At 42.4% G+C, this 21738-nt stretch overlaps 1 protein-coding gene across 1 annotated transcript in view; it reads left to right on the forward strand.

Annotated features, from left to right (window-relative positions):
- Positions 1–21738, forward strand: part of LOC134542412 (synapse-associated protein 1) — a 111029-nt gene that overhangs the window by 78798 nt on the left and 10493 nt on the right. The window contains 4 exon segments of the mRNA XM_063386623.1: positions 11040–11180; positions 13950–14089; positions 15967–16112; positions 20145–20303. Coding sequence (XP_063242693.1) covers positions 11040–11180; positions 13950–14089; positions 15967–16112; positions 20145–20303 — 586 coding nt within the window.

Here is a 21738-nt window from a genome sequence, read left to right on the forward strand (position 1 = left end):
TCATTTTTCATGCGCAGAAATGAAACAAATCCCGAGGTTGGCCGAAGGTGAATATTCGGGCGTGTTCGGGCAGGGACAGAACTTGATGTACATCCTAGGCTTCTTCTCGAGTAATGCTTAGACTCACGTGTCCATCGTTACACGGCGCGAGCACCGACTCCACTGACAATGACAAACTTTAGCTGCAGGTTTAACACGAAAAAAAAAATAGTTACATATATGTAGCCTATTTGTGTGTGACTTATGGTTTTAAGTACACGTGAGAAGCAATGAAATCATTTTGGGATTTTTTGATTTGAATATGTGGATTTTACACGCAGGCGTGTTACATCAGCACGAATTCACATTCCGTAGCGACCTATAGGGGCCCGCGGATATTCGTGAGGGGGGGGGAGGAGGGCAGCGCGACCCGAGAGTTTATGCACGTGGGTTTTTAACCGACTCAAAGAATGTCTGGGTAGGGTGCTTGTTAAGTTGTATACTGCCCACATGTGGGCCTTTAAGCATGCGATATGCACTGAGAGAAAGGTTTGTTTGCCCCAACAAAATATTTGTTTATACTTATATGGCGAAATAAATATAAATTGTTAATTCAAACAAATATTTTGTGGTAGGAAAGATACTCTTGACCCAACAAAATGATTTTGTCAACTCAAATGTATATTTCGTTAGGTGTAACAAATCAATTTTGTTACTTACCAAGTTTGGTTAAGCTGACAAAATTTATGTCAAGTAAATGTTTGTTTCGCCACATATAAACAAATATTTGTTTGATTTAAACAATCCTTCTTCTTTGTGTGCAGGAAACTTCAAAATATACAGAAAGTTTTTTCATGATACATGGTTTTGACGGATAATTTTATAAACTCATTTCAAGTTCACGATTTTGCGAGCTGAGGCGGGCCCTTATTGAGGCACTTCTTAACTCCCGGAGGGGGGGGGGCTGCCCTCCCCCTCCCCCGAGAAGTCCGCTTTAGGTCCGGCTGATGTCCGCGCCAGGCTGGCGGGACACACCAGACATTGGCTCAAGTGCAGTGTTTGTGTTGCGTAACCAGTTTCAAATGCCTGCATTTTATGCAAGTGACTGTTTAAGGGTGATTTAAAAAAAAAACACGCGATTTAAAAACTGTTCAAGATATCCAAGTGGCGTCTGTACGAAAAGCATTTAAATAAACGCCAAGGGCGGTTGATTAGTGTTGTTTCCATATTCCGTTTTTTAAACGGTATTCTTAAAAGAGTTAAAATGGCTTGAAATCGTGTGTTTAAAAATAAATTTTTTAGGTATGAAACAACCGGCCCAGATTCTTGAAAGCACCCAAGGGAAGTGGATTACACTAGTATCTTAATTCCTCTGCCATATAATGTTACGGTCACCGCTCAGTTCTCATGGTTCGTCTATGCAAGAGGAGAAGACTGCGAACCATTCCACAGCCTTGCTTCGAGCAGCTTGTTGTAACCACTACGGCATAGCTGCGCGTGAGAAGCCCAAGTATGTTTATGTGTTTTATTCAGGTTTGTTAACACCCCTGATCCTATGTAGGTAGGCTAATTAAGGGGTGCCATGCAAACTAAACTTACCATAATATTACAATTAAAAAAAGGCACACACAACCATTCCTTACGTGTGATTCGAACTCAGAACATCTCGCATCAAAGTTGGCGTTTACGCCAACTACTCTACGTATGTCGGATGAAATAAAAGTTGGTACTTCGATAATGACGTTGATTTTGACTGATATTATCAAGCATTAAATAAACTTTGAGTGTAAGACGTGGAAAAATATGATGAGGCGTGATCATCTAGGAGGTTGATTGGAACCCCAGTCATCGTGTCGGGGAAATCACGGGGGTGTGACTAGGGCAGACTAGGGCAGACTAGGGCAGACTAGGTGATCATGGGCAGACTAGGTGATCATGATGGTTCATTACTGCTTTCCGCGGCATGGTGGTTCAGGGACAACACAACTCCCGTTCAATTTAATATTCTTATAGCTTTGTTGGCTGTGATTAGGGCCGTCGAAAGGAAGTGGCCGGTTTTTTTTTTTTTTTTTTTTTTTTGTTGGCGGTTGGGGGGTGTTTATGGGCGTAGATCCCGGGGGCGCTAGGGGCGCCCGGGACCTCCTAGAATCAAAAAGCCTTTTTCTCCTGGGAGCCCTACAGATTTTGGCCCGTTAGGGCGAGGGGAGGGGGTGCCAAATCCCTAAGCGGAGTTTCCAATTTTTTTTTTTTAAATCTTGCATTCACCTTGATAGGACGAAAATTAAAAGTCAGTTGTTAATAGAATTCATAATAAACATCACAAGTAATGCGATGTGCACAGATCATGTCTATCAGTTTTGACTATGGTGACGTTCACAGTCTAAAATATTTTTTTTTTGTGATACCTAAAGTTGGACATTTAATAAAGGTAGGGAGCCCGACAAAATTTTTTGCACCCGGGCCCTTGGTTTCTGTCAACGGCCATGGTTGAGATTAAACTAAAATGTTTTAATTATTATATGGCGCGTGCGCTATTCAGACGTAATTAAAACGTTTATAAATACTTGAGTGAATGAGCAGAAACTTCCTGGGGGAGGGGGGGAAGGGTGATGTTAGGATCTGCTGGCATTGCCCTGGAAAGAGGATGTAGGGAAAATCACCTCCAATTTGAACTGCCCGGGATGATGGGGGAAAAAAAAAAAAAAAAAGATCTGCGCTCTCTTTACACAACCAAAGGACGCGCGAAGATGGGATGGGGAATTAGATGGAGCAAGAGGGTCGCAGGTTTGGGTTGCCTCCTCCTCCCCCCCCCTCTTCCCCCCTCCCCCCCTCCTCCCCCTCAGTGCCTGCGGGAAGCCTTCATTTCACAGACAAGAGCCACACCCGAAGTATATGCGCGCTTTTTTTTTTTTCGTTCTATCTCATGTGTGGCATTAAATTTTGCGGTCGATTAGGATAGGTAAGCTACTATATAAATACTTTAAAACATTGTGGATGGTTGGTTATATTAGGTAAGTATAGCTACATTGAAAATACTGTAAAAAAATGTTATGGTTGCTTAGCAAATAACTTTTTAATATGTAGCTATCCAGGGCTAGGAAACCGTTTACATGATTTCACAGTATCTTTAATGTAGCCATCCTAACCAAATCAACCGTCCAGGGGCGTAGCCAGGGGGGGTTTTTAGGGGTTCAAACCCCCCCCCCCCCTTAGCATTAATCTTTAATTAATATCTTATTCATCACACAAACAAATTTCATATTAAAATTAATAAAAATTTTACCATACCAATATTTAAATTTAAGTACCGAAAACTGCTAAAATAGCACTATTTTACACCTTAAAATCCAAATTTTCCCGGGGGAGGACCCCCGGACCCCCCCTCCCTGCTTTAATACGGGGGGGGGGGCATGCTTTTTAACACCCCCCATACACAAATTCTGGCTACGCCACTGCAACCGTCCTCAATGTTTTATAGTATTTATAATGTAGCTAACCTAACCTAATCGACCATTAGTTATCATGACTTACAACGAACAAAAAAAAACCGAAAGATGCACGATCGGGCGTCGTCTGTGAAAAGAAGGCTTGCCCAGTGCCTGCGGGCCCTGTGGATACCAGCGGGGAATGGATCTGTATGCACATTATTGGCGAGTACCCGAAGAATCGCTCACGTTTTTTTTCCATCTCTTTTTTCTCAACAGATATTTATTTTATCTAATAGCGATAAAAGGTCACGCGAGGTTTCATAATTATGATCACTTGTGGCCTTTTATTGCTTGAAAATAACGTTTAGTAAATATCTGGTGTGGTGAAAATATTTCAGACGAAACACACAGTGTAAAGAGAGCGGTAGGAGGAAATTGACAGGAACAATTAATTAATATTAGTGAGAAGAAAATCAAATTACTCGGCTAGTGAGACCCGAGTCTTACGATTCTGTGCATAACAGTGCACGCAAAACACTTATCAGACAAACTATTGACCGAGTATCTGGTGCCGTGGCAGGACATTGGGGCTCGCGTTCTAGGTTCGAACCGCGGTGCAGCCAGCCTTGGCCGACCCTGCAGTCGTCACTAGCGCCGTCCGCAGACATTGAGGCTGTCACGTCATGCATCGTAGCCGTCAACAGCCGACGATCGCTGCACACGAAACTTTGATGGGCGAAGGGGAGCGGAGGGCGTGGGTGGCCAGAGGGCGTACCATAATTTCCCCTTGCGCATTTGCAGCGTAAGATTAAGTTGTTCACACGGCAGCTTACGACAATTTGCCATAATTCCTGTACTGAATACCGTAATTATCGCGAGAGCCCAAAAAAGCCTAGTTATTCGAGGCAAACACTGCGACGGTTCGTTAAGCATAGGACATGACCGATACCTTCCCTCAATTTTCCTGCATTGTGTCGTTCGTGTGCGTGTCTAATGACCCCGCTGTCGAGGAGACGCAAGGCCCGATGGCCAAAACCTGACTGAGTCCTGGCAACACGTCGTGTTCCGAGCGTGGTGGCAGCCCTCGTTCTGATCAGTCGCAAGACGTTGCCGTGTAATATCCCCCCTTCCCTTTTTTTCTCTCCCCCCTCCGCGACCAGGGACGCACGCTATTACATTTCTTGAGGAAAAAAAAAAAGGGGGGGGGGGTGTGAACCACTTTCCTGTTGTTTGCTTTCGAATAATTTACATTTGTTGGTAGGGCCTATACGAACCTTTCCCCCTCCCATCTATTTTTGCATTCAATCTGCGGTGCTACAACTGTTGTCACCTTTATCCTTAGGTCGTGACCTCGAGTCACGATACTCGAGACGGGTCGTTATCACAACGCCGAATATCAAAATTGACCACAACGCCGACAGCTAGAAAACTGCTGTATACCACAACGCCGAAATAACAACTGAATGAATTTTTGTGTGTTTCTTAAATATACCTTAACGCCGAAATACCACAATCAAACCTAACCTTACCTAACCTAACCTAACCTAACCTTACCTAACCTAACCTAGCGTAATATAACCTAACCTAACTTAACCTAGCCTATTCTAGCCTAGCCTAACCTAACCTAGTCTAACCTAACCTAGTCTAACCTAACCTAGTCTAACCTAACCTAGTCTAACCTAACCTAGTCTAACCAAGTCGAACCTAGTCTAACCTAGTCTAACCTAAACTAGTTTAACCTAACCTAACCTTTGTGGCAGTCCTGCAATGACATTTTTCGGCGTTAATGTATTTCGGCGTTGTGGTACACAGCAGTTTTCTAGCTGTCGGCGTTGTGGTCAACTTGGCATTTCGGCGTTGTGGTGCGTCCCCACTCGCGAGACGACCCGAAATGACGCCTGCGCCGTGCGCAAAGCTCCAAGCGAGCCAGCCGCTGAGGGATCGAACCCCGCACCTTTTGCGCCCCTCGTCGCCGGTCCAAACTACCGCTTCGTACTACTAATTTTGGGCTTTGAGAATGTTTCAAATCTCGAGAAAGAACAAAGAATGTATTTGCAGATTCGCCCGGGATGAATGAGAAATGCACGGAATGAGATTTCGTTTTTAATAAATCTGAGAGATTTGAATCCATTAAAAATTTTTTCCCTCCCTCTGCCCCCATGCAGCAACGTTTTTTTCCCCCTCGCGAGAGTTGAGTGGAGTCTTGAAACGATGAAAGCGCAGGAAGGAAATGGCTTCATCTTGAGAAGGTGAAGTGGGAATGGAATAAAAGAGAAATAGCTGGCAGTCCGCTTGTGCCGGTGCCGAGTGCAGTACTTAGTGACTGACTGACAGAGGCGGGAAAGGAACTGGAAAGCACTTTTTTCGTGCCACACACAGAAGTCTCTGCTGAGGCGGGGGCAGCGACTTACAGGATTGAAGCATAGCTGGGACAGCGTGATGTGCGGCGAACAGCAATTCGTACAGACCTGGAGTCCCCGTGTGTTTTGTACTCCTCTACACGTATATTTTCTGGTTAAAAAAAAATTAGTTGTCTGTAAAGTCGGTTTACGGACGATAGTTTAACGTGACAACGTCATAACAAACCATTGATGAAATAATTTAATATTATTCATAAAAGTATGCAATCATTTCATCAATGTTTTGTTATGACGTCACGTTAAACTATCGTCCGTAAACCGACTTTACAGACAACCATTTTTTTTTCGAACACCAGAGACGTTCCCGCAATTTCCCCTGAAAAAAGCGTCTTTTATATTGATTACGTTTGATACACCTCATGACAATTCCTTTTATGCGTCAGGTTACGGTCTTTTAATTTGTATTCACCTTCCATTGCGTCACAACATCAAAGTACAAAATATTCACGTTATTATGGAAAACCACACGATCGGCAGCGCAACAAAAAAAAAAAAGCACAACATGGCGACGGCCGCTTCACTGCATAGGCTATCTAATGTGACCTACCAGCGGAAATTTCTCAGAAACTAGTAGGAATTTAGAAACGCCGATTGTTTAAAAAAAAATGGGAATGTTGTTAATAATGTTCACAGGCTTTCACGGCCATTTTTCTGAAGTAGCTTGGCTTGTGGGTTGTAGCCGCGTCCTTGGCGAATAATTCCCTGAAAGTTTCGGTCGACATTGCAGTCGCCATCATCAGGGAGCAGTTATACTGAGGTAGGTAACTTGCTCCCTGATGATGGCGACTGCAATGTCGACCGAAAACCGTCGGTGAATTATTCGCCAAGGACGCGGCTGCAACGTTGTTGTTGCTTCACGGAAAAGCCGCGCTGTAAGAATTTTCACCGAGTCGTGTGCGGGAAATGATGGTCGGGGCACAGCACGTGTGCCGAGGGTCGTGGAGCTGGAGTGTTGGCAGCACTGAGCCCCCATTGTGCGGCGCCCTCTGGGCCGGATGAGCTGCGAGAAGGTCGGGCTCTGAGAGTGGTCGTCAGTACGTGCCGCGGCCTGCCTCGCCCTGTGGTAGCATCACCCCGGCTTGCCGTGCCCGCGGCTCTCCGCCAGCGCCCCTGGCCACACTCGAACATGGCGGCCCCTTCTGGGTTAAAAGAGAGGGGGGAGGGTTCAGTAACCGGAGACCTGAGATGCACATACAGTTCTGCTATTCCCGATTACACCCGAACAATTCACCTTCATTTTGAACGTATTATAACTCGTAGGAGTAATACCAAAAAACTTTTGTCTAAATATATTTTTGATACGACCTGCCATAACTGCAAGGGGTGGAAAAAAAAAACAAGGGTTGGAGGACAAAAAAATTTCGAACTCTCTTAGTAGGCACACAATCGATTTCGTTGAAATTATTTTTAATCTTATAAGTAACGGTCCTGCTTAAAATGAGACCAGGCCGTGCGCTGGAATACTAAGTTCTATCTGGTGTGATTCCACAGTTATTCATAATATCGATTTCCACTAAAACCGCACTACATGTTACGAAGAGGATAACGTGACTTATCTGTGAACTGCATCGTTTTTAAGATAATATGGAGAGAGAAAAATTTAACCCAAACGGGCGTTATGTTTGGAGAGGAGATATGTCATCGTGGCCGATGAGTTGAATAGATACGTTTTTGTGTTACGGTCGTATTTGTTTGCCTGCTTTCAGCCTTACTTAACTTTAACTACCCTTTTGGAGTTCTCGACATGCAAAGATGTTTCAGTGATACAGTGTAGGCCTACGTAGTGTTAAAAAACATTATGCCATTTTGCAGTTATAATTTATTAGTTTCATTATCGTGTATCAAAAATTGTTGAATTATATTATTTATAACAAATGGAACTGTACGTACCCTGAATCTACAAGGACTAGCAGAAATTTATTCGAGTTAATTCTGTGCCAATTACTGTCAGTCTTGGTCTTAATGAACTTCAACAGTGTAAAGGTAATTAATTATGTATGGGTCGTCATTAATATTTTTTTTCCTGGGATCTTTCTAAGAACTGGACGTTTCTGTAGCTGTACTGCGCGTGAAATAATTAATCTCGTTATCAGCTGTCGGTGCGTGAGGAGTGCGCTGATTGGCTGTGTCGGAAAGCTTGTGATGGGTTTGGGAAAAGGGGGGGGGGGGGTGTGTCGACGTCCCGGTCACTATAGGCCACCGTCTTTGCAGTCACCCGGCAGTTCCGAATGTTCAGTTCTTGGATTACAACTGTTGAGCCAGGGGTTGGCTACGTCTGCCTGATCACATGGTGCGCCATATTGGACGGACTGCCATAACATTGGCGGAAATGTAGTGTTTGCTATGTGTGAGCAGTTTTAAATGAAATTTTTTTTATTTTATAAAAATGACTATATATGTAACGACTGAAATTCTAATTCATATTTACTAACAATGTTCACACATCATCAAGCACCATTTTCGCAATGCTCTGGGCGGAACAATATGCCGGCGGCGAGGTTAGCAAGTGACCCCGAGAGCTGCGCGGTGGCGCCTCGCCGGAACCTCCCGCCCCGTATTGATTGCAGCTCGTCGCGTCGGCACGCGGTCTTCTGCTGTGCGCGTCGTCGCCCCGCTCCCGGCCAGTCCCCCTCATCCCACTCCACCTCCTCCGCCGCCTCTAACCCCTCCACCACCCTCACCTCCTCTACCCCTCCACCTCTTCCACGTCCTCCACCTCTTCCACGTCCTCCACCTCTTCCACGTCCTCCACCTCTTCCACGTCTTCCACCTCCTCCGCCGCCTCTAACTCCACCACCCTCACCTCCTCTACCCCTCCACCTCTTCCACGTCCTCCACCTCCTCCGCCGCCTCTAACTCCTCCACCACCCTCACCTCCTCTACCCCTCCACCTCTTCCACGTCCTCCACCTCCTCCGCCGCCTCTAACTCCTCCACCACCCTCACCTCCTCTACCCCTCCACCTCTTCCACGTCCTCCACCTCTTCCACGTCCTCCACCTCTTCCACGTCCTCCACCTCTTCCACGTCCTCCACCTCCTCCGCCGCCTCTAACTCCTCCACGTCCTCCACCTCTTCCACGTCCTCCACCTCTTCCACGTCCTCCACCTCTTCCACATCCTCCACCTCTTCCACGTCCTCCACCTCTTCCACGTCCTCCACCTCTTCCACGTCCTCCACCTCTTCCACGTCCTCCACCTCTTCCACATCCTCCACCTCTTCCACGTCCTCCACCTCTTCCACGTCCTCCACCTCTTCCACGTCCTCCACCTCCTCCGCCGCCTCTAACTCCTCCACCACCCTCACCTCCTCTACCCCTCCACCTCTTCCACGTCCTCCACCTCCTCCGCCGCCTCTAACTCCTCCACGTCCTCCACCTCTTCCACGTCCTCCACCTCTTCCACGTCCTCCACCTCTTCCACGTCCTCCACCTCTTCCACGTCCTCCACCTCCTCCGCCGCCTCTAACTCCTCCACCACCCTCACCTCCTCTACCCCTCCACCTCTTCCACGTCCTCCACCTCCTCCGCCGCCTCTAACTCCTCCACCACCCTCACCTCCTCTAACCCTCCACCTCTTCCACGTCCTCCACCTCTTCCACATCCTCCACCTCTTCCACGTCCTCCACCTCTTCCACGTCCTCCACCTCTTCCACGTCCTCCACCTCCTCCGCCGCCTCTAACCCCTCCACCACCCTCACCTCCTCTACCCCTCCACCTCTTCCACGTCCTCCACCTCTTCCACATCCTCCACCTCTTCCACGTCCTCCACCTCTTCCACGTCCTCCACCTCTTCCACGTCCTCCACCTCCTCCGCCGCCTCTAACCCCTCCACCACCCTCACCTCCTCTACCCCTCCACCTCTTCCACGTCCTCCACCTCCTCCGCCGCCTCTAACTCCTCCACGTCCTCCACCTCTTCCACGTCCTCCACCTCTTCCACGTCCTCTACCTCCTCCACCTCCTCCTCCACCCTCACCTCCTCCATTCCCTCCGCCTCCACTACCTCCTCCACCTCCACGTCCTCCGCCTCCTTAAGAATTAAAAGTAAAAATTAGTTCTGTCCTTAAAATATGACTTGTGAATACGAATGTAATGGTTTATAATTGCCTCGTGTACACTGTAGTGTTTTTAAGGGCAAGACTAATAATTATGGTTGTTAATTGTTAGTACTCAGTCGTAAACTAGTCTCAACCACCAGGTCTAGCGTCGCACAGCCGAAGCCGTTGTAACGCATTCCCGACATTTTGAAGTCGTTAAAAACCATGGGGTTTTGCCTGGTTTTAGAGTAATGATATATGACACTATACGCACACATTTATTATCACTTAAATGTAAAAGAATACATTTTTTTTACAAAAAGAACTGTACCTCAAAAAACAGGGTCACCCTGGATAAGATAATTTGTTTTTATATCCATAGTGTTTTTAGTTGACGTGGATGTGTACACGAGGGGGGAGGCAGGCGATCGCTCCACAGCACCCTTCCATAGGACCTCCACTGTCGCGAGTGGCAGTCGTCGTTCCAGACGTGGTGCAGGGTCGACACGGGCTGAGCCACGGCTGGCGAATGGCCCCGCCAACTCTGGTTCCCCACACGTGGCGGTGGTTGTCGGGAGTCGGTGGGATTCCTCAGGGGGACTCCCCGTCTCCATCGATAATCCATTTTGATGTCATCACCTCTCATCGTCTGTTTATGACCCCAATGTTAATACACTAAACCCTCATTCATTCATTCTTGTAGAAGGCCGCCCAAGATAACATACAGACCTATAGCTGTCACGTGGAAGCTGAAAGATTACATACAAAACAGCAAATTCTATGTAGGCATAACATGCTTTATGTGCTTCGACTTAAATTATGAATAAATACGACGTAGCCACGGCGAAGTAGTCAAAAAAACCACCTCCCCATGGTGATCCAGGCACCATGTCCGAGAAGACACGAGCTGGGAAATGTTGAAGACATTTCACGCAGCTGATTTGTAGACTTGAGTTATTCCAGGTTCCAGTGTGCGTTATCATTAGACCTGGAATAGGAGTTGTTATTGAAGTAACAAAGGTTGTGCTTTTCAGATTTCAGTGATGATAGGAAGTGTAGTGTTCCCCATTAGAGCCTTCGTGCATGACTGAGAGTAAACATGGATGTTGTTGCATGTGAACGCCGAGCTGTGTGTCGAGGTGCCCTAAGAATGTTGATGTTGATGTTGATGTTGCAGAGCTTGCTGGGAGAGTTCAACAAGGAGCAGGAGGCCTTCATCAAGGAGAAGCAGGAGAAGAGCTCCGATGCAGCCGTCCCTCCCTGGGTGGGCTGCCCCAACGAGGAGACCCTGAAAGAGGAATGCCTCACTCTGTCCACAGTGAGTACACATGCGCGCCTCTCCGTGAAGGATTGCTTTCTTCCGACATGTCTGCCAGTCATTACCAAGATAAAAACAAAATAATATATATATGAATAATGGCTTGAGGTTGGGGTTTTTTTTTGTACAACAAAACCTTCTTAATCCAAACATATTCCCAACTACATACCCTATCCCAGGTAAAAGTATGTAAATCTTTTATTCATTTTTCTACGTAAATCTTTTTTTATTTTAGTGAAAAAACAGCACTCCTTCATTATCTGTAAGTTTGCACATTTGCACATCAGTGATTGCATTAAGCACGTGAATTTACCTTCAGTTCCCTGCTGTAATTTTCGAACATTGTAGAATTGCTGATGTAAGTTTTTTTATTCGAAGGAAGGATGCACCAAAAATTATCCTCAGACAAACAGAAATTACATGCACACGAAAGGAATTGAAGGGGCAGGTGACTATAGGATTTGAGGTTTTTTTTTAAATTTTTAATTTTATTTGAGTTTAACATCTTGTTTACAGCGCGGTAATTAGACTGTGAAAACACAAAACATAAATTGATATTGAGGGAGGAATCGACCATGGCCTATAGCAAGGAACACTCCCAGTTTTTGCTTGGATTGATTATAGGAAACTGTGTGAAACCAATATCAGGGTTGTCGGACCAGAATTTCAACACGTGTCCTCTGTAATGCGAGTCCTGTGTCTCATCGCTGCGCGACCTTGCTCCATTTTTAGGCAGGAATCCTATAATGATTTGTTGTAGGTCTTCAGAAAAGGTTCAGTTGTGTATGCCACGTAAAGATTCGCTAAGGCCCGCCTGGTGATGCTTGTCACAATCTGTGGAAGGACCTCAGAGTGGCGTCCATCCATGTCCACAAAAAATATCGACAGATTACAGTAGAATATTGCTAGTCAGCAGGCGTGTTACTGTATCTGATGTCGCATTCACATGGGTGTTTGATGTGCTCAATTACGCCACATTATTCACGACTTGTTGGGAATTCGGAGCTTGGCAAGATGGGTGCCGGGAGACCTTACTCCTGATCACTAGACTGCAAATATAGCATTTTGCCTCGAACACTTGATGCTGTACGAGAGCGAGGGCAATGACTTGCTTTTAGGATCATCACAACAAATGAGACATGGGTTCACCACTTCACCCCCGAAACCAAGTCCGCCGCAATGTCATGGAAATATCACAGCTCACCCATCCTGAAGACATTCAAGGTGTCGCTGTCCTCAGGGAAGATTGTGTGACAGTGTTCTGGAACGCGAAGGGTTTCGTTTTGCATTATTTCCTTACTGCAGGGACCGTCAATGTCACACACTTAATACACTGACGAGAGCAGGGGTGACTTGATTCAAGGGGTTTTATTCTTGTACGACAATTCAAGACCCCTCACAGCTAGGAACACATATTCGTCGTCTGGGATTGGAGAAACCATATCACCCTGATCGTGCTCCATTAGACTTCCACCTTTTCCCTGCATTGAAGTCAGCACTATCGGGACGTCACTTTGGAAGCAATGGAGAGGTACAACAGGCTGTGAAGAGCTTTCTGAAATCGCTGGCGCCGATTTTTACCAGGAGAGTTGCTTGAAAATGATTTCTTGGAAATGATTTCATGGGACGACAATATTGTATCTATGTCAGTGGCAACTATTTGGAAAAATGATATTTTGTTGTGTAAATTTTTAATTTTTCTGTTTGTCATAAAGCTACCTTGTGGGGAAAAAAACAGATGAAACTTACTTTCGGCACATTGTTTGTACATAATCTGCTCAAGTTCACCCTACCTTCATTTATGAAATAGGTAATCTACAAACTTTCTCAAGTACGTACGTTTGTGGGTTATTGCCTATAGGCATGTGTTACTTTTTTTATATAGTATTGTGAAACAATGTTAAACTTTTGGAATTTGCAAATAACTCACTTTCACTTCATTTCGTGCAATCTGGGCCAATGTACCGTACACTACAAGTTCCTGCCATCCCTGTATCTTCAGCATTCCTGCCCATTTACTTAAATTATGATTCGGGTTGTTTAGCATGGCCGTCAAGGGGGGAGGGAGCAAAATCCCGGGGCCCAGTTGAGTTTCAAATTTTTTTTTAATATATGGGTTTAACACTGATAGAATTAAAATTACATGTCTATTGTTAATAAAATTTATTTTAAACCTAACAAGCTACATGTTAGGCACGATCATGGGTACACTATTAGCCACAGTATGTGTTTATTTTAATTTAGGGGTTTAAAAAGTTGTACATTAAATGATAGTGAGTGGGCCTGATAAAATGATTTGTTTCTGAGGCCTTGGTTTCTCTCGACAGCCACAGATATGAAATATATGTTAAAAATTTAATTTTTTGACTGATTTGGGACTTTTTTTTTGTTTTGTTTTAGGTTTTCCAAGTGATAATGTCTAGTTGAGTCATACTGAGATAGTGTTCTTAAAAGTCCTTAATTTGTGTTTTATATTATTTTATATTACTTTTTTAACATTTGAACGCTGCATCTGACAAGTTTGATTGCTGCCATTTGTTTTTTGTAAGGCTACTGTGTTTAAATTTCTCAAATAATAAATTGATATAAGTGTGGTTTTTTTTATTAATGTGTGGGGTCATTCATGCCAAAATGCTTGTTTAATGAGGCAGTTAAATTTTCACATACATCCAGTATGTGTTCATAATTTTTTGTGCATTAAGTTTTATTTTACTTTCATATTTAGCTGATATTGTTTTGTAATTCAGCTTATGCCTGGTTCTTTCGCAGGATAGGCGTAACTTTGTGCGTAGTCCCCCAGCTGGGGTGGAATTCCAGTTTGACTATGAAGTGTCGTACCCTGTAGCCATGGCAACCCTCGCTGAGGATCCCAATCTGGAGAAGATGAGGTTTGAGCTCGTGCCCAAGGTGTAAGTACATTCTGGGATGAGCATGATGCAATAATAAGTTGTTGACGAAAGGTGTAGCTGCAAAGTGATTACAGATTATAATTCATTTATACAAACCTATTAAAATGCTGTTTTCTCCCTAATATAAACATTGAATATTTGTAACTTGGTACACTATAAATATTTTATGTGTAAAAGATTTATATTATAAAAGGAAAATAATTGTTGGGTTGTAGGAAGATAATTTTTATTATAGTTATCTGCAAATGAGGAAACCCTCACGTGGGTTTTTGTTTATAAATTATATTAAGTATATTATAAGGTCTACATTATGTCCACTTTGAACTCAGCAGCAAGACAGGTGATGAAATCTCGCCCATCCCTGAAATAAAAACATTTATACTAACCATCACAGCCTGCTGATCACATGCCTTTAATGAAATAACAGCTGAATGGTTATATGGATCATCATTTTATCTCGACGCACTACTTTGTGTCTAGCTTTTCCTCTTTTTTTTCTATGAAACAGGTGGTCGACATGCTACATTGTGTGTAGCATTGCCTTTTTTTCTGCCATCCTCATGCCTAAAACATTTCCATCCTTTTTCAGTGGCTATAAATCCCTAGAATCTTATCTCACAACATAGTGGCATCTGCCTTTGTGTGGCAGACATGTGTTTGCCTGCCGTATCATCTGGCTTACGTAAGCTTATCACCACAAGACATTATTTTATAAAAACATATTTAAAAAAAAATTATTGCTTGATCTTTGCACCCCGTATTTTGGTAAAATATTTGTTTTAATACCTGCAGACATTTTGAAAATAAGTATGGTATTGACTTAAATTTGCACTTTTCATTCTTAAGGCATTGTGACCCTTATTATATTTCTGTGGTTTTTTAAGCAATTGAGCATTAAACCCTTCTACCTAGTGTTATCATTAATAATTTTTTTTTTGATATGTTATAAATGACCAATGAATAGTAAATCTTGCCAACAAGGTCATAATTGCTTGCTTGTTCAGCGCTGACAGTTACTACTTTGTCATACCTCCAAATAATCATTGATTCTTTTGTGGACCTTTAAGCATCGCAAAACAGTCATCATATTCTTTTTTCGTTGTTTTTTCCTGTTCTACAGTAGATCCAACTATGAATCCCAGTAAAGTACTAGCAGATTACATTCATAAATTAGCAAAACCATTTTAAATATTAATTAATTTTAAGTTATCTTATTCTTTGATTATGAATTGGTATCGAACTAAAGGACTTTCAATATGTAGTTTTTTCTGTAACTTCAGAATAAGACCTGTATATTAAAAGCAGTACCTATGTGCAGTTACCTTAGTTATTCGAACTGTTTGTAAAGGTAGTAAAACAACTTTTTTTCACTGATGGTACAGTAGAACCATGTTCTTTTTCTCAGATTCTAGATGACCGGAATGAAATTAGAGGTACAATAATTTTGTATAAATAAAGTAGTCTTGCACAGTAATAAGAGATATTAGAGTGAACAAATAAACATTTTATAAAATAAAAATGGAAATTGTGAGACAATAACTGGCAATAGTTATTGCTATATGTAATTGGCAGGCATAATCATAGCTGTACTTGTACAGCGAGCGCACATTTGCAGGTACTGTACACGTTGATGCACCCAAGTCACTGTGCGTGATAGGTGACTCGAATGTTTTAAACGTGTTTTTGTTCTATATGAAGGATGTAAGTACATTTGTCTCGTGTTGATTTTTCGCGAAGTTCTGCTGCTCACCTGGATTTCCTCGATCCCGAATCATCTCGTGGCCGTGTGAAATCCTGCTGTGTTCGTCACACGGTGGACGGATTCAGGCGCTGATTGTGTCCGGAACGTCGGGTGAGCGTGGAGCGTGTGCTTGCAGGATCAACGAGGAAACGTTCTGGAGGAACTACTTCTACCGCGTGAGCCTGATCCGCCAGGCCAACGAGCTGTCGTCCATGGCTCAGGAAGGCGGCAGGGAGGCGGAGGCGTCCTCGCGATTGGCCAGCGTGGAGGGAGAGCCCGCCGGTAGGCCCCCTGCACCGTAGTGGCGTGTGTGTCCCGTGTTCGTTCTTGCACAAGCACTTCTTGCTAGTCTGAGCCCAGCAGCGAGTTGTGAGGATGGGTCAAGCTTCTTTTACTTAGTCAAATGAAATATTTTTGATAGTAGACTTAGGCTTCAAAATGAATTTGCTTCGAGCTTTGAAACAGTGGCGTAGCAAGCAGTGGCAGGGATGCCCCCTGCCAGGGGCGCCATCGAAGGCGGGGGGGGGGGGGGGGGGGTATTCGGTTTCGGTTTTGCGGTTACTGAACTCTCCCCCCCCCCCCCCCTCTTTTTGAATCCAAGAGGGGGCGCCATTTTCAAATCTGGCCAGGGGCCGCCAGTCACCTTAGCTACGCCACTGCTTCGAAATAAAACTTATTTATTTCTAAATAGTTGTGTTTTTAGGTTACTTATGTCATGGATAACTTCTGCGGTGTGTGATTATTGTGCTCAGGAGATGAAAAAAAAGGTAATATGAATAAAAATATAGACGCCTGTAAGCGTGTGTAAAACAAGTCGTATGGGTGCTGATGAAATGAAATAGGTTGTACAAGATTATTTTGTGCAACTCTTTAGTAATTTTTAATCTTAGATTAACTCATAGCACATTTCAAACTCATACTAAAGGAAAATTTGTTAAAAATTTTATTTGACTTCAAAATATTTTGGCAATATTTGCTCGACTTTGCTTCAAAAATAAATCTTCAGCGTTGCTCAAACTGATCAGTTAGTATATACAGCTGAAAATTATTATAATTTGATTCATACAGAGTTAAGAAATTTGTATTATAACTTAAGGTACTTAGTGAAATAAATAATCTCACCTTTCTTTTGTCTTTCACTGGCATCATGTAAATATTATGAATGATCAGCAAGTAATGGCGTTAGATGTGTTGTGGTTAATTATGTTTACTTGTGTGTTCCATTATTAAATTATGAAATAATATTCAATAATGTACAAAACTATTGTTGCTTCTTTTAATGATGTCTAAGTGAATGTCTGTTGAAATTTATTTGTGGCAGAACACCAAATGCAAGGAAGGTATTGAGTTAAAATTTTTGAAATAGCCCTTAAAAAAAAGGATAATGATGAATAAACAAGAGAATCAATGAAATTTAAGTCTAAGCCTTAAAACAAAAGCTTAGAAAGGTTTTAGTGTCTACATGATAAGATTGTCTCTGTTTAGGTCTGACACTGTAAATTAATCCATTTTTATGTAATCTTCAGGTATATAGCTAAATTAACACCTTTGTACTAACTTTTTACAAAGAGGAGGAATAAATATAAGAATTATGTATTTTTATATATATAAAAAAAAGGTACATTTCAATTTGCTTTTTTAAAAAAAAGCTTTTAAGCTGGGCTTTAATCACTCTTCAATTATGACTGATGGATTTCATAGTGTAAATAAAGATTATTTTATGGCCAGTTCCACTATTGAGTACTAGCTGCCCGACCTGGCTTTGCACGGATATACTAATGGAAAAAGTTAAGCCACATCTCCCATTTACAGTAATGGTAAATAAAAAAAATTCAGTGAAAATTTATTACAATGCTGTATAATGTACCGGAGAGAAAATGAATATCACTGATGGTTTCCCAACTCGTGCACGCAATGTACAACTGATGTACCCGTACTTCGCTACGGCAGTCTACAGGCAGATCACTCTTGCGCCGCTCATTATACATGCCCCTCCTTGTGGGTACGCCACTGCCGCGCGATGCCCGTTGCCATGGAGACGCAGAAGGCATGAACAATGCAAAATCCTGTTCTCATGCAGACAAGTACCCACTGTTGCCTTTTAGGCAATGTAACAGTGGCATAGCAAGGAGTTTGTTTGTTTGACGGGGAATGGTGCATGCATGAAAAATGAGTGTGAAAAATGGTGCATGGAGTCCACGTGCAACAGAAGTGAAACTTCATGCTTATTATATTATTAGGTGTAGAAAACATAGTTCTCTTTGGCTGGGGTAACAAATTAAAAAAAATATATATTTTAGTATGTGAGTGTTTAATTATGCTACCATGCAAGTGTGCAAGTATGCTGCGTCATTTCTACCTCCCCCCTGCCGTGTCCTCCTCTACCGGATCCCCCCCCCCCCATGTCTCTATTTCCCTCCTCTCCTCCTATTCCCCTTCCCCCACCACGCACCTACCTATTCCCCTCATGCGATCGAAATTTTCGTAATGCTTGAAAATTATAGCCTCCTCAGCAAACAAGTTTCACTTCTTAAACTACCTTTTATGTGGCGTAAGCTGTGTCTTGCTTACCCCTTCCCTCCCTGCTCTCTCCGCCCAACACATTTCCGCATTGTGCGTTTGCATTGTGAATTTTTAGCTCCACCATTTTCTTCTTGTGTGTACCAAACCTAATGACATTTTTACAATTATTAGTATTTTTTATTGTAAAATCATTTTACTTATTTCATTTATAAAAATTACTTTAAGATGTTCCCCTTCATTTTAACCACCAAATGTTGTCTCGGTGTTTAATCCTGTATGATAAGTCAGGTGAGTGATGGTAGCTATGACTTGTATGACGCAGTAGAGAATGTGCACGACGCCCAATACTACATCAGTTGCGCTCTGGGTTGCACACTTTGTTTAGAACCAAATGAACTAAATTAAATGTTGATGCACTCTCTGACTAAAATGTACTACCATGGTAAGCATCTGCATACACTGTTATTGAAAATATGTTTACATTTGTAACCTCTTTTTGATCCTTTTCGTGACATTTACAAGACCTTTATCATGATCTCAAATTAAAAAAAAAGAAGAAGAGATGATTAAGACTGTTTTCATAAAATAAATACTGTATTTTTCAACACTGATAATTCCAGTCCTCACATACCATGAGTAGGCACTGAAACAATCTGATAATATATATTTTTTTTAATTTGTGGTCATAACATTCTTATTATGACTTTTCATAAATAAATAAAAATAATTTATAGCCAAATTACTCTAATGAGACAAACTTAAAGTGAATAGTTTTTGGGTTTGGTAGGAGTTCGAAAATACAAGTGTACACCCTTACTTCTTGGGTTTTTTTTTTTTTCTCCCTGAAATATATTGTATTGAATGTGGCATCATTGTGAAATGTAGTGCATATTAAGTGGTCAGTATTATCTTGATGTTTCTTGTGTCTAGTACTGTAGAGTAAAAAGCATGTTAGCCCAGACACGTTTAGTTAGACACATTAGTAGCACTAGCTGGCATGCACCATGGTTTTCAGTTAAGTTTTTATTTATTTTATATTGTTTAGGGATGTGCAAATCCTTGATTTTCAGTTCGGTTTGAATCCGATTCGAATCCCTGGCAATATTAGAGATATGAATCCGATTCTGAATACTAAGCACAGAATAATTAAAAATAACTGATTACTTTAAAAATAATGTGTTCTCTTTTTTCTAACTGTAACTACTGGCAATTATTTATTACACTGAGATTGAAATGTTTATGATTATGTAAACTTAATTAATTAAATTATGAAAACCAAAACATATTCGATTCTCCAACTCAATCGTAATAAACTGCACGCCACAAGGAAATCTCAGTTTTATAAACATTTCAGCAAACAAAACCATTTTTCTCCAATAAATAGCCAAGACGTTTTTTTCTTGTAGGTATGTAATTGTTTTTAGTTTATAGTTTGCTATACGACAAAATTCGTAATTATAGTTTAAGCTCTCGAAATCTCGAAATTCTTTTAATGTCACTGTGTTAATTATTTAATTTACATATCTTTCTTTGATACATCATATTATAAATATTACGTAATAGTAGCCTAATTTTATTTTTCACTCCTAGTATTTTTGAGCCGTATTAAAGTTATTTATAACTTTTGTGAATATTCATAATACGGTTCGAATCCATGTACGTACAACGATTCCGGGTTCGGGTAATTGTGGATTCGAACCGTACCCGAAAATATCGAGTACTCGCACATCCCTAATTTTGTTTTTTATTTTGCGCTGAGTATGGATGTTGTTGGCTGTCTGTTCCATGTAGCAGTCCCCCCAATTGAAGAGTCGCTAGTTTCTCAGCATGCCGCCTGTGACAGTCCCAACCAGGAGTTTGTGTCTGACACGTTCCGCGCCAGCTCCAGCGATCTGGAGGAGGTGCGCGAGGGTATGAGGAAGCTGGGCATGGACCCGGGCAAGAGGAACGGTGAGTGACGAGCAGGGATGGCGATGATTGGCCGCGTCTCTGAGACCGGGGGGAGCTTGCTAGCTGCCTGTCGCTCCGTGGCTCGGGAGTTTCCTTCCCGCCATTCTGATACCGAACCTTGCCCGCCACACGTTCTACTTCGGCTCGTACGGTCACTGACACATGCACAGTCCAGACATACTTCTCTAGGCTCAATCAGGTTGGTGAAGAGTGTGAAATGTTTGAACTACACCTCTTAAAGTGTAAAATTACAAAACAAAATAATACCTCTATTCCTCTGAATTTATGGCGTGAGGAGGGGACTTTTTGCTAGATGCCCCATTGGCTTCAAGTCTGGTAAATTAATAATAACGTGAATTCATAGCTGCACTCCTGATGTACATTTTATAAAAATTTGTTTTGTTTGTTTTTTTTATTGCTGAATGTGGATGTTGTTGGATGTGTCCTTCATGGAGCTATCCCCCAATTGAAGAGTCGCTTATTTCTCAGCATGCTGCTCAGCCATGAGTTTGTCAAGACATGTCCTGTGTGATTTTCAACAATCTGTACGAGTTTCTGTTTTAGTATTTATTACATTGTGTTGCGATGGATAGAGCAGTCAAAATTCTGCTATACAAAAATGCAGAAAAATTTTATTACTCTTATTTGTAGATTAGCAGATATATTTTTTTAAAAACATTCATTGTCTTAGCCTAGTCAATAGTTTCATTCATGCATCATACTTGTTTAAAAAATGGCATTATTTTCTATAGAAATGGCATCAGTGATCTGCGTTTATTGAATTATGAATCATGATGAGACATTAACTAGTCCTGAACTTTCATTTATGTATACAAGAAACTGAATTATGGATTCATTTGGGAAGGAGCCATACTTATATTTTTATGTATTCACTATAATTGAAACCAATGGATATCAGGACATAACCCCTCCCGTACCCACAAATTCAAAGGAATAGAAGTATTCCGTGCCTTTTTAGTTGTTGCACTTTGAGTACAGTGCACTGAAAAGATGCAGTTCAAACAAAAACCCGTGCTGCTCTCCCCAAATCAAATTCTGGCAAGCCCCTGGTGTTGTATTTAATTTTTACTTACATTTGTATACATTGTTCATTCATGTGTATTTTGGTACGTTTCATTACTGAAACAATATCAACGGGCGTCGATTCTCCGAGCACATGCCAACCTCCCTTCCCTCCCCCCTCCTCCTTCCTTCTTGCACCCCTCCTTTTCCCCGTCCTATCCCTCCGTGCCTGCGCTGTGACGTAGGCGTGGGGTTTATAAGGCCTTGCGGCCCGTGGCCTTTCTTGGCGTGATTGGTCATGTCATGTCCTCATTGGTTTGATATTTAGCAGCAAGAGCTCCATGTCGGCATGGTCTATATGTAAGAACCTACGATTCATCTGTTTGCAAGTTCCGAGCGTGGTGGCCGCATT

Source organism: Bacillus rossius (assembly GCF_032445375.1).
Source record: "Bacillus rossius redtenbacheri isolate Brsri chromosome 4 unlocalized genomic scaffold, Brsri_v3 Brsri_v3_scf4_2, whole genome shotgun sequence".
NCBI classification, from domain to species: domain Eukaryota; kingdom Metazoa; phylum Arthropoda; class Insecta; order Phasmatodea; family Bacillidae; genus Bacillus; species Bacillus rossius.